This window comes from Falco punctatus (genome assembly GCF_963210335.1).
Source record: "Falco punctatus genome assembly, chromosome: 2".
Classification (NCBI taxonomy): domain Eukaryota; kingdom Metazoa; phylum Chordata; class Aves; order Falconiformes; family Falconidae; genus Falco; species Falco punctatus.
This window is the reverse complement of record NC_137581.1, coordinates 119,611,969-119,626,019: the sequence shown is the minus strand read 5'-3', so window position 1 is coordinate 119,626,019 and position 14,051 is coordinate 119,611,969. Positions and strand designations below refer to the sequence as shown.

At 40.8% G+C, this 14,051-nt stretch overlaps 1 protein-coding gene and 1 long non-coding RNA gene across 5 annotated transcripts in view; one reads left to right on the top strand and one right to left on the bottom strand.

The window, feature by feature from the left end:
* CBLB (Cbl proto-oncogene B) overlaps positions 1-14,051 on the bottom strand; it is a 134,323-nt gene that overhangs the window by 14,729 nt on the left and 105,543 nt on the right. For all 4 annotated transcript variants that reach the window (XM_080375452.1, XM_080375454.1, XM_080375453.1 and 1 more), the window contains exons 13-15: positions 11,976-12,070; positions 4,756-4,899; positions 38-126 (exon numbers count right to left, since the gene is read on the bottom strand). In XM_080375452.1, the coding sequence (XP_080231578.1) occupies positions 38-126; positions 4,756-4,899; positions 11,976-12,070 (328 nt within the window). The remainder of the gene's footprint in view (positions 1-37; positions 127-4,755; positions 4,900-11,975; positions 12,071-14,051) is intronic.
* Positions 4,908-9,200, top strand: LOC308058913. The gene is made up of 2 exons (XR_013926050.1): positions 4,908-6,835; positions 6,866-9,200. It is a non-coding gene; the product is annotated as an uncharacterized lncRNA (long non-coding RNA).

Below are 14,051 nucleotides of genomic sequence, written 5' to 3'. Positions count from 1 at the left end.
AAGTTTTCTTGCTAAATAGGGGAAAATAAAAACATACCTAACTCTGGATGCTTTGATTTCTTCATCTCGGAAGCGGCACCGTGCGTTCCGTTCACCACTCCAGCACACTGCCCGTTCTCACACACCCTGGAGGCAGACACGGGACAGGCAGCCGTCAGCCCACCATCCAGGTACTAACTCCCACAATGGCCAAGTACTTGAGCTGGCAGTGCATTATATGTGAACAAGTAAAAGGCGATAAACTGCACCAATTTTAAAAATCTATGCTTTCTTATATTGAGAGCAGCTACTGGTTAACCATCACTAAAATCCTGCTTTGGAGGATTGCACTGTTTTCCTGGTGAGGCGCTGGCGTGGCTTAAATAACTTACTCAAGGCTGCGATACAAGATAGAGAAGAACTAACATTAAACATAGTCCCCACTTCTGAGCTCAGGTCATTAGTTTATTCACACAGTTAAGCCACAGGCTCAGTCCGATTTCACCTTCCCACTGTTGCATTTTGCCTAGCAGAAATACGATAAAAGGAAATGTGGATTTTGGTAGTTATCCACATTGTAGAAGACATAAAAGTAATTAAACAAAACAAAACAACAAAAAATAAATCAAACAGAATGCTGCAAGACACAACTAGCAATAGCAAATTTCAACTAAACTCTTAGCCAAACATTAAAAATTAAAATAAAATAAAATAAAAATGGAACCAGTCAAAAGAGTTTCACAGGCACCTGGTAATTTCTGTAACAAGAAGCTGAGTCTCGCTAATACTTCTATCACAGTCGACTGTTTTTTTTTGTTGTTGGTGGTGGTGGTTGTTTTTTATTTTAATGGAAGCATATTATGCTCTCAGAATTAAATATCAGTATTAAATTAAATATGAAATAATCTAAACTAAACACACAAAGTTGCCTATAATCTTGTCAGAAAAATATTGGAGATTATTTTTGTCAGATGACTCTGTTCAAACATGGCAGGGAAAAACATAGAACAAAAACCTTTTCATAACATTAATCATTGTTTAAATAAATGTAAAAGAACTGGGAAATTACTCCTGTCATTGGAACCGTAGACCCTGCAAATCCTGAAAGAACCAGAGAGTTTCTCTGGAAAAAGGCCACCATGCTAAGCAATTCCAGCTTAAAAATAGAAATCCCAACGCACCATGCACCATCATTACTAAATACTGGCAAATCTGCTGGAGCTATATACAGCTAAAAATTCAGCTTTTGGGCTGCTACCAGTACTACGAACATTAACAAACCTATCAGCCTTGGCCATATGGATAGGAGGAATGAGTAAAGGTCTGGAATCATTTGGAATATATAAACAGGAAAGAGGAAGAGAAATTGTGGCTGTGGCCCCAAGAGTTATAACTAGAGGTAATGAAATAAATGCAAGAATAATTGCAAGACCTAAAACCAAAAAAACCCAACATCCCCCACTCCAATGGCAGGAGCAATTTTGTTATGAATGAGTTGCCCCAGGGAGGTGGCAGAGGAGGTGTGGATTCCCTCCTTGACATGAGATGGGTTCAACCTCCCAAATGCAGTAGATGCAACACTTCCTCGGCTCCTCAGCATCTACACCCACTAAGAATTTATTCTACTTTAATTTGAATCTATTCTGCATTTTTAATAGTCTAACCAGCCACAGGCAGCAAGATAATTTAACACGGCACCACTTCAGAAGCAGTCAGGTCATAATGAGCCCAGCTAAGTGATCGGCTTACAAATGATGCTGAAATACCTGTCTGCATCAACAGTAAACACCAGAAAGAAGGGCAGCGAGCAAGTACCAGCAAGCAAGCCCTCTGTCCTTGCCTTTTCCTTTCGGAAAAAAGTTTTATTAGGAAAAGACAGCTAATGTTATAATGTATCAGTCTTCTAATAGCAGCCTAATTAGTAATGCTCAAATTCCTTCCCTCCATTCCGTATTGCTGAATTCACCCATACCTGGGCAGAGATGGGCAGCTCTAACAAACCAATTACCTGATCTGCCAGGAAAAAAAGACTGTGAATCATTTTTTGTCTCATTCTTATAGTATTTTTAGCATTGTCACGTCTACTGGTGAAAAAGCAAAAAGTCTTAAGAAGCAATCCAAATTTGGGGGTAGGATAGAAGAATTATATAGTTCCTAAATTATAAAACACCCAGAAGAAATTTTTTAGGCTCTTTACTGAAAACTCTAAGTACTCTCCAAGAGCTGAGGAAGCAACACTTTAGGAAGAGGTAAGAGAAGGTGACAGTGGGGAACAGAACTGAAAGGTGCTAAAAATTTATGACAATTAAAAAAAAAATAATATTGCTGTTAACAGTTTTGCTAAACTAATACTGAAAAGTTTATTGACACTCCCCTCCCCATGAGATTAAACAAAGTGCATTAAAAGAATACAGCATCAACCAGAATCAAAATTATTTTTGAAAGCCTGTATCTCAGCTTTCACATCTAAGCAGTGGCATTAGCTAGGAGGAGGCATTTTAAGTATATGGAACATCATATATATCCATACACAAAAAAATTCAACAGGATTTTTTTTTTCTTAATGCTTAAGAAAATGGTTTGTTTTGAGTTAAAATCCGTATCAGAATATATAATAAGAAGACTTAGTGGATTTAATCATAGAGCAACCTGAATGGCAAACTGAGGTATTTCCTCTGTAGCAAGACCTGGATTAATGCTGAAAAACCCCTACAATAAGCACAAGACCAAGCATATTATCTAAAAAATAAACCAAAAAGTAGTAAAAAAAAATCTTTGAAATCAGCTTTCCACCTACAGACTACTAATAATTCTCATGGCCTGGTGAAATCCTGCACCAGCCAACTGAAAGCACTCAACTCTTTTCTGCAGAATACCAGAAAACGAGAAGTTCCTAGTTTTCCAGCTGGTTATTTTCTCAAGAATTTTTCAGGGTGCATCTAGATATTAGCATTTCAGTCCAGGTCAGGAGTATGAATTGAAAGAGACCACTACAAGTCACCCCCCCCTTACAGCACCTCGGTTTACGTTGCAGAGGTCTCGGAACGTGCAGACTCCAGGGCTTCTGGATGAGGTTATCTCAGAAGACCTTCTGCGGGAGCTCCTCCAACGTACTGCGATTACTAAAGGGTACTCCAGCCACGGGACCATGTTAGGGTTGGTCTGAATCCAAAACTTCCCAAAACACACATTGTGGATCAACTGGTCCCCTCTACAGACTCACTCCTCCAGCACCACACTGCTTACTAACCCAGACACAGCCCTCAAGCCACCAAGCCAAGGCAACAGGTGACATCTGGCTCCCATCTGATGCGGATGACTAAGGACGGTTTCATCCTGTGTAACCCTGGCCATGCAAAAACTCAGCCTCTGTTAGATGGCTTTGCATGGTATGGAAAGACATTCCCATGCAGAAGCATAACATGCTCAGATAAAAATATGACGTGGGTAACAAGGATTAGGACCTTGGAATTATTTCTTTTGCTTCCCACTTTTTAGCTTGGCCAACACCGAGATTTTAATCCATAATTTTTGTTGGTTTTTGTTTGGTTGGGTTTTTAAAGTCTCGTATGCTAGATTGCAAGTTAAGTACTCAAGATCAAAAAGCTCAGACAACTGTGTAATGTTCACCTCCATGCAGTGAAGGTTGGATCAGCATTTCTGTTAACAGAAATACTAATATTTCTGTTACATTAGAAATAAAAAAGACAAGATTTTTTTAACCTGCATGCAAGGTGATCAGATTATGACCCTTCTTCCACCTGTTCTAAATTCTGACGGAAGAGGTCTAAATATTGTCATTGGCTAATTTTGGGATGAGAGAGATGTCGAGCTTTAATGATGGTGGATCCTTGACATCACATTCTGACAGAGAGAGGAAAAACTGGCAATATGTCAATGCATTTTTTTTTAACAGCAGAAGAGTCTGAACTTTTTAGATGAAAACTTTATTTTAGTATCATACTTTTGACCTACAAGACCAGTAGAGAATTGGCCCTTCTTTTCCCCCAAGACTAATTCTCTTATTTCCAGACATTCAGATTTTTTTATGAGTCAAAGACTAAGAAGTTCACCCAGAATGACACAGCCTTCAGTCGCCACGTCCCTTGGCTCCACATCGCCTTGCCATGATCCATTAATAATTCACAACTGTGAAAGTCTAGAGATATTATTTTAGAACACAGCAAAAAAAGATACATCCCATCTGATTTTTTTTTTTTTTAAAAGTTCTCTTCCTGAGAAGCAGAAAGAAAATATGCTGTGAGAGAGGCTCAAAGAGCTAAAAAGACACAGTACACATGGGACAGAAAGGGAACAGAAGTACGTACACACAGCTGCCAAATTCACTGCGTTACTTCTTAAATCATATAAAATGCGAAAGTTTAAGATTTTTGAGGCTGACTTTGAGAATTTCAGTCAGGATTCTCCTTAAAACCAAAATGCAAGATTTGGGGGGGCTGAATCTCCAGGTCAGTTTTGAAAACCTCAGTTTAAAGGACAAAAAGGATCCGCTGCAGAAACGGTGTTCGGAGGCAAACCCCCCACCCCTCCCCCCAGTCCTGGCACAACAGCGGCACGATGAAGTGAACCTCGCAGGTGTGTGGCTGTGGCAGTGGTCAAACGAAACAGAGACATGAAATCCAAGCTTGAAGAGCTGAGACGCTTGAGAAGGCAGGCAAGCTTAACCAGCGTTACAAACGCTGAATCCAGTTACGTTCTGGAAAAAGCAAGAGTTTTGGGAAATAAGTTGCCTTCAAGGCTGCTAAATGACCTTACCGAGCAAGAGGTTTGATGTTATGACCGTGAGGCGGTTGTGAGCTCAGTATTACAGGATGTGAAGAGGGAACTTTGTATTCATCATCATCATCGGTGTGATCCCTTGATTTATCAGACAGGGAATTTGCTGAAGGAACAGGGCACCTAAGGAGATGAGCAAAAGATCAGTTCTGTTTTCACTATTACATAATTGACCTCACTGTAATACTGAAAATACTCTCTTCCACTGACACCACGTCAAACTAAACCTTGTAAGGCTTTTTTGTCACTAAAAATGCCCAGAGAAAAGGGCAGCTGACCTCAGAGTTAAACAGCTACTTTAAGCAAGCACAACAAAGCAGAGAATTGCAAAGAATTAGAGTACCAAACAAGCACTTACAAGGCTTAACTTGTTTGCACTTATCAAAAGAACCGAGCAACAGTTAATTCAGGACAAACATTATTTAGCAGGGCTCAGCGAGGCAGCAGACTCGCACCCTTTCAGTGGAGTCTTGTTCCAGCCACAACATTACCAAACGCTCAAAAACTTGCCTGTATTTTACATTGTTCTTACTCCAAACAATAATTGTCTCTAATTGTCCCCGCAGACAGTGGTTTATATCACATTGTGAAAGCAGTGGAAACCCAGGAAGGCGGCAGACCTCACAATCTCCATTTACAGGTACCAAGTTCTGTCATGGAAAACACTGCTGGGTATGAGATTTCTCTTTAACTAAAAAACTAACTCCCACTAGCTGGTTTTCTGTTAAATGAGTGTGATCAGAACAGGCAAAAATGTCATTTTGGTGAGCAAGTAATTTTTTTAGGTATTAACAAGCTCAACAAATCTTTTGGCCTTGGTAAAAATATAACTAGTGAGGTTACAGGTCTAACAATCAGCGTCACCTTTTATACATAGAACATCTATAGCAGTTACTCCAATACATCAAGATAAATAAGGAACTCACAAAATACCTGAAACACAAAAGCTTACATTAAAGACTTCATTTGACTTCAGCTTGACCATACATGAAAACCACAAACAGAAGTTTGGTTCTTAAACTAGCTGGACGTGAAGAGTAGTAAGTGTGCAACTTCAAAAATCACCTGGATAGTACATTATGCAATGGAGAGCAACTTAATTTTTTGTCACCAAAAAAAAGCCAACAGCTAGAGGACCCCGAATAAAGATGTGCAACGCATCTACACCCATTTTGATCCGTGGCCTACAATTACGGTTACTGGCCCCTGAGCTGAACTACATGCTGCACTACGAGACGCATCTACTTCGTACATCATTTAGGGAAGTTCTGAAGGACCAGAAGGCACTGCAAGAAGGCAGTGGACATACTTTCTCCTACTGTGGTCTAGTTTGATTTTATCGTGAGGGCCAAGGGCTGAAATGACAGGCCATGCCTATCTCCTCAGTTTTTCAACAGACACAGCACCTGACACAGAGCACGCTCCTTCACAAAGGAGAAACACCTTAGGAGAAACACGGTAGGTGATGCCGCACGGCTTCAGGACGTCAGGGCACTCTGTGAACAAAAAGGAATAACTACCTACCACCAGCACTAGCCAGTCACTAAATAAACAAATCAACAAAAAATGGAGAAAGAAAAAGAACTGAGAAAGAAGGGGGCACGTGTGCTGCTTTTGTTTGGATACATTCAAAGCCTCGAGCTCCCTAGCTACTTCTCAGACACTCCGTCCTTCAATCCGTCACATAATTTTGACTTCAGGAACAAGTTCACGGAAGATGGGAAACCAGCTTCTGCAAAGACCTACCAGCCAAAGACGGGGGAAAGAATATTTATGGCACCGAACTGCAACCCCCCTACTGAAGTTTTCAACTCCCTTTTCACACAGCAGTGGGAAATTGCTTTTTCCATCCTTGATTTCTAGGCAGACACGAGGTTTGTGTCACTGCTCTACGGCCATTTAAAGAACAGACGGTAAAAACTGCACCAGGACAAGAAGAACTCTGCGGTGCTCTCAGGCAGACAGTCGGAAGGCCACAAAGAATAAATTTTCTCATTTCTGTGGATGTGCAACTATTCTCACATGGCAATCCAGCATGTTCTGGAGATGTTACATATATGTGTATGTGTATGCATATATATATACACAGGTGCACGTGCGCCTGTGTTTTTTCAAAAATAATCACTAATTGAATTGCTGGCTTCTGCAGACAGCAATGTTTCAGATATTAATATCTCAAACAGAAATGCCCAATACTGACCCAGCCAGGTCGGCAGCATTGTTTGAAGCCCTCTTCAAAGCCTGTTACTGGGCAAAAACAATCAACCCCCCTTCTCTGCTAAGAAGTCACTGGTTTGGAGGTAGTACTAAAGCCCTAAATTTCAAGTCTCTTGCTTCTGAATACAGTGCAGCCTTAGATAAGTCTTTCACACTAGTAAATCTCTCACTACCTTTAAAGTGAGGAATATACTTGTCAAGTTGTAAATATTATTATGCGAATAATATTTGAAAGGTGCTTTAGATTTGTAAAGCAGTAGAAGAGTTAGAGTACTAACATATAGCTAATATAGTCTCCATCAGAGACCTAAAATTGTCCTATACTTTCATAACATTTTACTAGTATTTCAGATTTCATATTTTTTAAAAAATCGTATCATCCTTCTAATTTACTCCAATTGTAATGATATTTGACTCCAAACCTCTTGCACTGTGCTGGTAGACATCTATCCCCTCTTCTCCGTGATTATTGAAATTTCTTTGAGATCAAGTTGTTTTATTAAATCTCTGTTATTCTAAGACTAACTATAGTACTACAGAAAGCCACCTAGTAAGATAAATAGACAAATATTTCACAGTTTCTTGTAACTAAACAGATGAACATTGTCATTAGAAGTGAAGACATGCAAAACTTAGGCATCTGTTTATCAAGCTGGTGAATTTTTCTATAATTAATTAAAAAACTTCATTGCTTTTAGAACTTCAGGAGATTTGTGTACAGAGGAATACAAAGCTGACCAGTTTACTGTATTTATGCACACTGTATTTCTATATTCTCTAGTTCCTCTTCTTACTTAAGTGGAAATATTTTAAAGTTGAAAATCCAAATTACATTCTGGTAGGCGAAGACTTTGTGTTTCTGGTTGCTGAACAGAAGGCTAGATGTCGATCTCTTTTATCCCACTGAGCACCAAGGGCCGAAGGCAAAACAGGAGAAGGAGTGAGAATCCATTTGTGCCCGGCCACCTCATGTCCAGCTTAGCTGTAAACAGAGCTCCAGGGAAACGAGCACCTCACACATTCAGAAGTATTTCAGGGCAAGATTCCCTTTCCATCGTGTACTGGTGAACTGACTGACAGGACTCGGACATAATGAACTCGCAGTCCCAGGTATTTTGGTTTGGATCAGGACCGTGCTTCTGGAATGAACCCTCCGACCTCCCCCGCTTACCACGCTTTGGTTTGCACTCAGGAGCGCACCACGTGAGCACCTTTCAGATTAAACTAAAATATAAGGTAGGCTCCAAGCGTGCCCTTACTACATCCCGATCACTACAGACTGTTGAAATCCATGGGACCAGACCACAGCCAGCTGACCTGCTGCCCCATCACACGTACAGTACAGGCAGCAGCTCCCTGCTGTCAACCCTTCTGTCCTGCGCAGAGTGCTACCTGACAGTGCGGACAAAAGCTTTAATCTTGCAATGCCTTAAACTGTTTCAGCGAAGTGTTAAGTGATATGGACCACAGGATCAACGCAGCGCTTGTCAGCTGCTTGTGGCCCTCAAGCAACCCAAGATGTACACAAAGCAGCTCTCGCTCGTTCTCAGAGGAGGACACAGTTTTCTGTTTGCCACAGAGTAAGCCTGAGAATTAGCAATGACAATTAGCACAGAACCCCCGATGCATCCAGATCCACTGGCCCATCGGGCTATGAGCTAGGGACCTGTGCCCTCCAGCGCATCACCCCCCGGCTGCGGGGAACCCGCGCCCCGCAGTGCCCCTCCAGCACCACCGTGGGGGCACCACGGCAAAGCCTTGCGTCCAGGCAGCCGGGATTCCCAAGCCGCGGTCATCTTTACTGGAACCGTGATCGCACCTCCAGAGCCTGTTGGCAAGGCAGAAGGGAGAGCACGAGGATAAAAACCTTTCAGTTCCACTTTTCCCCCAACTACCTCAAAGCAACTAGATTTGCCCAATATATTCATACACTACAAGAGGCAGTCGGAACTGGGTGTCTCATTACATACTCGAAACCCCAGACACTCTCCCAGAAAATATCACTGGGGCATAAAGCACTTTCAAGACACAGGGGTCAATTTTTTATTGATGTAGCATCTACTCACAGGAATAAAACAATTTGAAAATCACCAAGTTTTAGGGAAGAAGGTGTCTGTATCTTTGGCACAAAAGTTTTACTTATTTTTTTCAAGAATAAAATAGCAACTTGATCAAAACGGCTAAAAATAAACGGACATAATTAAGAGCAGTCCAATAAAAGACTAACTGTTTTCACATGTAGGGCCGGCAATGTAGTGGCTGAGTGGAAAATAACAATCCTGGCTAACAAGTTCCCAACATTTCCTTATTGAAGTACAATTAATAATAACAATTTTTAGTAAAATGAAAACAAATCAGCACCGTTTCCAGAAAAGGACCGACAGTAGTGCTTTTCTATTACTGTAATTTAGGAAAGAAAAAAAAAAAAAAAGAAAGGTCATAATTGTAATGCATTCAGTAAAACTGATCAAACATGGCAATCGGGGACATTTTAGAACTGTGAAGTTCCAGCGGCGGCTCATTGAAATCAGTCTGAATCATGAGGCAGCACATACACGCTCAGTGTATCCTTCAGTCCAACCCTTGGAATTACAAACTCACGACAGTAACTTGAAAGAATAAAATGCCTCGGAGCTGTAGGGAGCAAACTGGCTCTGAAGCCACAACTCCGCAGAGATCGGAGAGTAGGAAAAAACGAGAAGCCTGCTCCAGACTGATTGCAGTAGCACAGCTGTGGAAAGCCAGAGTAGCTTGGACGGAGTACGGCTGCACATATTTCTGTGGGCTTAGCGCAGTCAATTTAACAAGAGGAAAAATATACTGTAAAAATATTCTTGCCGACATTTCAAATTAAATCATGCTAAATATTATTTAGGTTACCTTTTGGAAAGCAATTGTTATGGTTGGTGGAAACATTAAACTTATTAAACTTGCTATTTTTGAAAATTCTCCCCCCACCCCCTCCATTTTTCCACCCACATATTGCCACATGATAGTACAGATTATGGGGTATTTTCTAGGGGTAACAAAAGCCTAATTTGATTTTTAAAAATTTTTAAAAAGTAAAAATTTTAAATTTACACATTCGTGTTCTGAAGAAAAACTAAAAATTAATTATTGTATGTTGTTAACAGCCATTCCATGTGACATTTTAGTAGTTGTTAATCAGATAATTTTAATTTCTGATCCCTATGTTATATATTGATACTCATTACATTTTAAAAATCAAAACTTAAAATATGCTGTATATTTTTTAAAAGGTGTAAGTACAAAGCCAAACTGGAAATGAGAGTTATTTTCTTCCTCAGAAGTCTGGTTTTAGCAAATGAAGATTTTCTCTTGGCTGGCAAATGTCTGTTCTCAGTTCAGAAGGCTGCAGGTAACGAAGGTGATTCTTCTGCCCAAGCTGAAGACCACCCTAGCTTTGCACTGGTGGGACATGGATTTCATGCCTGTCCACATTGCTACTGGACTCTCCAGTGAACAGTGTATGGAGTATGTATGTGCTGTACTTTTGATTCTAGGCTCCATTTGCAAAGGTCTGAGTAAAAAATGGGGTATTCATGAAAAGAATGTTTTGGTTTTTTCAGCGCTACACAAAGTAAAAGTAAGAATCTTCCCCTCTTCGGAGCTCAATTGGCTTTGGAATATCAAAGTATTTCATTTGTCTAGCAGAGCCGTTGCTTTCTCCTTCTGACAGAGCGTGGACACCCCGGGGTTCGCACCGTATCACGGAAGGGGTGGTCAACCCGAGGAGCTCAGCTGATAAGGGCATGGATGACACGAGGTAGCCAAAGGGTGCTCCTGTGATACCCTAACTCACTCAGGTTACATCCCAACAGGCACTTACACAAATGTCTGGATTACGTTCTGAAATTCGCTTCTGAAAAGCAACTAAACATGGAGAACTTCAACCTGGCAGCTGCTCCCCTTGGAAACATGCTTCTGAATGAAAAAGCCAACGCCCCACCGCACCTTTATTCTAGCGCTCAGGAAGAGAAAACCCAGCATATTAATGAAATGCTGAAATGTATTTGTCTTTTATGTTACTGCTAAGTGCACAACAATGGAATGAGTGCTGAAGATACAGCAAAACTCCAGACTAAAGAGAAAATTCTTAGTATTAGTACGTAGTGACAGCCCAATTATTTTATTTAACAGCAAGAATCACAAGTAGCGCACTAGAAAGAAGCTGTAGGATAACATCAAATGTTGAGATATGCTTCGATTTCCTTACAAAGCCATGAAAAATTGACAAAACTATATCATAGCACTTCCAGGCTTTCTAGTTTAAGTATCTCTTGTTCTGTAGAATATCTTGTGTGATTCAGAGTCCAAAGACACTTGCCATGCACAGCAGTATCTTGGTACCTAACCAACAGTCGTGTTACTGGAAGACCAAGAGTAGTCTGCAACTGGAAATGACAAAATTTCCCAAATCATATTCTGGAACTCAGGGAGGTTAACCCCACTTGAAATTATATAAAGCATTTTTCTTTGGTTGGGTTTTAGCCACAACAGAGACAAGATACTGGTGTGAGCCCTGGATAAATCCCCATGAGCAGAAAGCATGGCTAGATGAGGGGCAGGACACACACAGATCACACTCTCTACCCCAGCGCTTTCCCTGGAATCTCTCATCTGCTGCGACAAATAGCTCTGACCACACTTCTCCTGCAGTAGTAGAAGCAAAACCAGACAGCATCTGCTCCCACTGCCAAATGTCTGGAGTAAGATCTCCCACAATTCATTCTCTCTTCCTATAAAAATGTAGTATGTGCAGTTAACATTAGAACTGCTCCCACTCAATCAATACAATTTACATTTCCTTTGTAACACCACATTAAAGTTCATGGAAAATGTATCACCTAGTCATAGTAATTAATTTTTTTTTTTTTGGTTTTCCTCTTTTAGCACCAAAGAATCAGTGCTATTATTTAACATTCATTAACACATTTCCTTTATAGATGAACTTAACTTACTTTATACTAGGGATGATGCAGGCAGCTGGAAGAGGGGGTGAAAGCCGTGGAGGGACATCATACTCTTCATTTATCAGATGACCATTTGAAAAGACCTAAAAATCACACAAGTGTTACAGTGGTTATTGCCTCCTGTTTATCATCAAGGATGTTACCAAACAGACCTAGAGAAGGCCACGGGCAAAGGCTGTCCTAGGAGCTCACACCGCAGAGGTGTGACGTGAAGTGACTCCCTCATACCTGTTTCAGCCCACCCCCACCTGGGAGCTGGAGAACACGTTAGCTTTACGCTTCAGCCAGCAAGGAAGTCCCACTTCACACTTACTAGATGGACTGCTCAGTTACAGGTGAACCGCTGGCGGGGGGTGGGGAATTAAGATTTCAAGACAGCAAACTGATCCAAGTGAGAGGGATGAAGTACTCTGGGAAACCAGCAGGCACAGCGTGCTAAACACACTGATGTTTGTTACAGCTCCGTGATACAGCGCCTGCCAGAATGCACCCCCTACCCTGTGGGTAACAGGATTGCCTTCCTGATTCTTGGTTTTTACCAATAGCAAAAACATTATAATATAATTGATATATGAATCAGGGACGAAAACTCATTAAATGCTTCATTCATGAATGCGCATACAGCCTGAAACAATAATTCCGAGTTGTCAGCTGCTCCGTTTAACCAAATGGCTTAGATCCATAACCTGAAGATGACAGTTCAAAGCAGCATTTGGTTCAACACATGTGTAACTCCCTCAGTCTACAACGGCACTTCTGCACAGAGTGGTTATTCTGATTTGACAAGTATTTATTCCATCACCTTCAATCCTGTGCCAGACCACAACTGGAATGCCATATGAAGGTAAAATTGAAGATATATACACAGTATCCTTTCAAAATCAGATGAAAAGCTGTAGCGTTTTGATCAACAGCCTGCTGTAAGCAAAATTTTGGGGGTTTGCCTCAACGCTGATAAAAGAACATTCTAATGATATGTAACATCATGGACTTAAGCACCTTTCATCATATATGTCAATGTTCTTTACCAATACTAATTGAATTTCAGTAACATACTTTCAAAATAACCAAAACATCCATATAAGAAAAAAAAATGTAAAATGGAGATAGAAAGGTTAAATAGCTTGTGACTTTGGGAAAAGCAAATAGAGAGAAAAAGTTACGCTTTCTAACTACCATGACTTAACCATGTATCCATCCTTCCTAGCACAAGCTATGTAGTCTTCAAGCAAAATAAAGAAGAGCAGCTTTGAGCTAACAGCCTGCTCTATGAATAAATTACTGAGCTGTTTTTATAAAACTGATCAGAAACAGAACTAGGAATTCTTTCTTAGGCTGTCACCACCTGATCTCTTTCAAAGCTAAGCCTCCCAGCCATAAGACTTGCAATTTGTGTGAAGCCACCTAACGCCAGAACTACTCCCTCTCCACTCTCCCCCCAGATATCTTCAATTAACATATAGCAACGATCCTTCACTTCCCCCACCATCTGATAAAAGAAACACCATAGTTAGTGCCATCTATACTATACACTGCAACAAGGGCAGGAGGACATACTTCTGTGGGTGACAAGCCAATGTCCCCAGCAAACCAAGCTAGATAATCAGCGGGAAGGCTGCAAGTGACAACTCAGAATGCCCTCAGCACTGAAAATGGATTATTGGAAATTACACCGGACATTTGTCCAAGAGAAGTCAAAAGCTGCTATGAACAAGTTGTAACAATATACAACGGAGCTCTGATTTAAGCACAAAGAAAGAAAAATTCAGCTGAAGGAATGTGCATCACTGTAAGCAACTGTAAAAGATAAACGGAGTTGCAATGCTAATTATCCTGCATAAGGTTTAGGATGTTGCTGATAATAACAAATGAAACAACGCAATACTGGGGCCACTCAGCACTTTCAAGGATGCTACACATCTAGCCAGTGGTAAAGATGCAATAAGCAATTCCACATGTAACTTGGCTTCAGATGTATTTGTTTCCTCTTTCTTAAGGGTCAAGGCAGGCTAGATCTTTTCCATTAGACTACACAGAACACCATGACTAATTCAATGCTCTTTT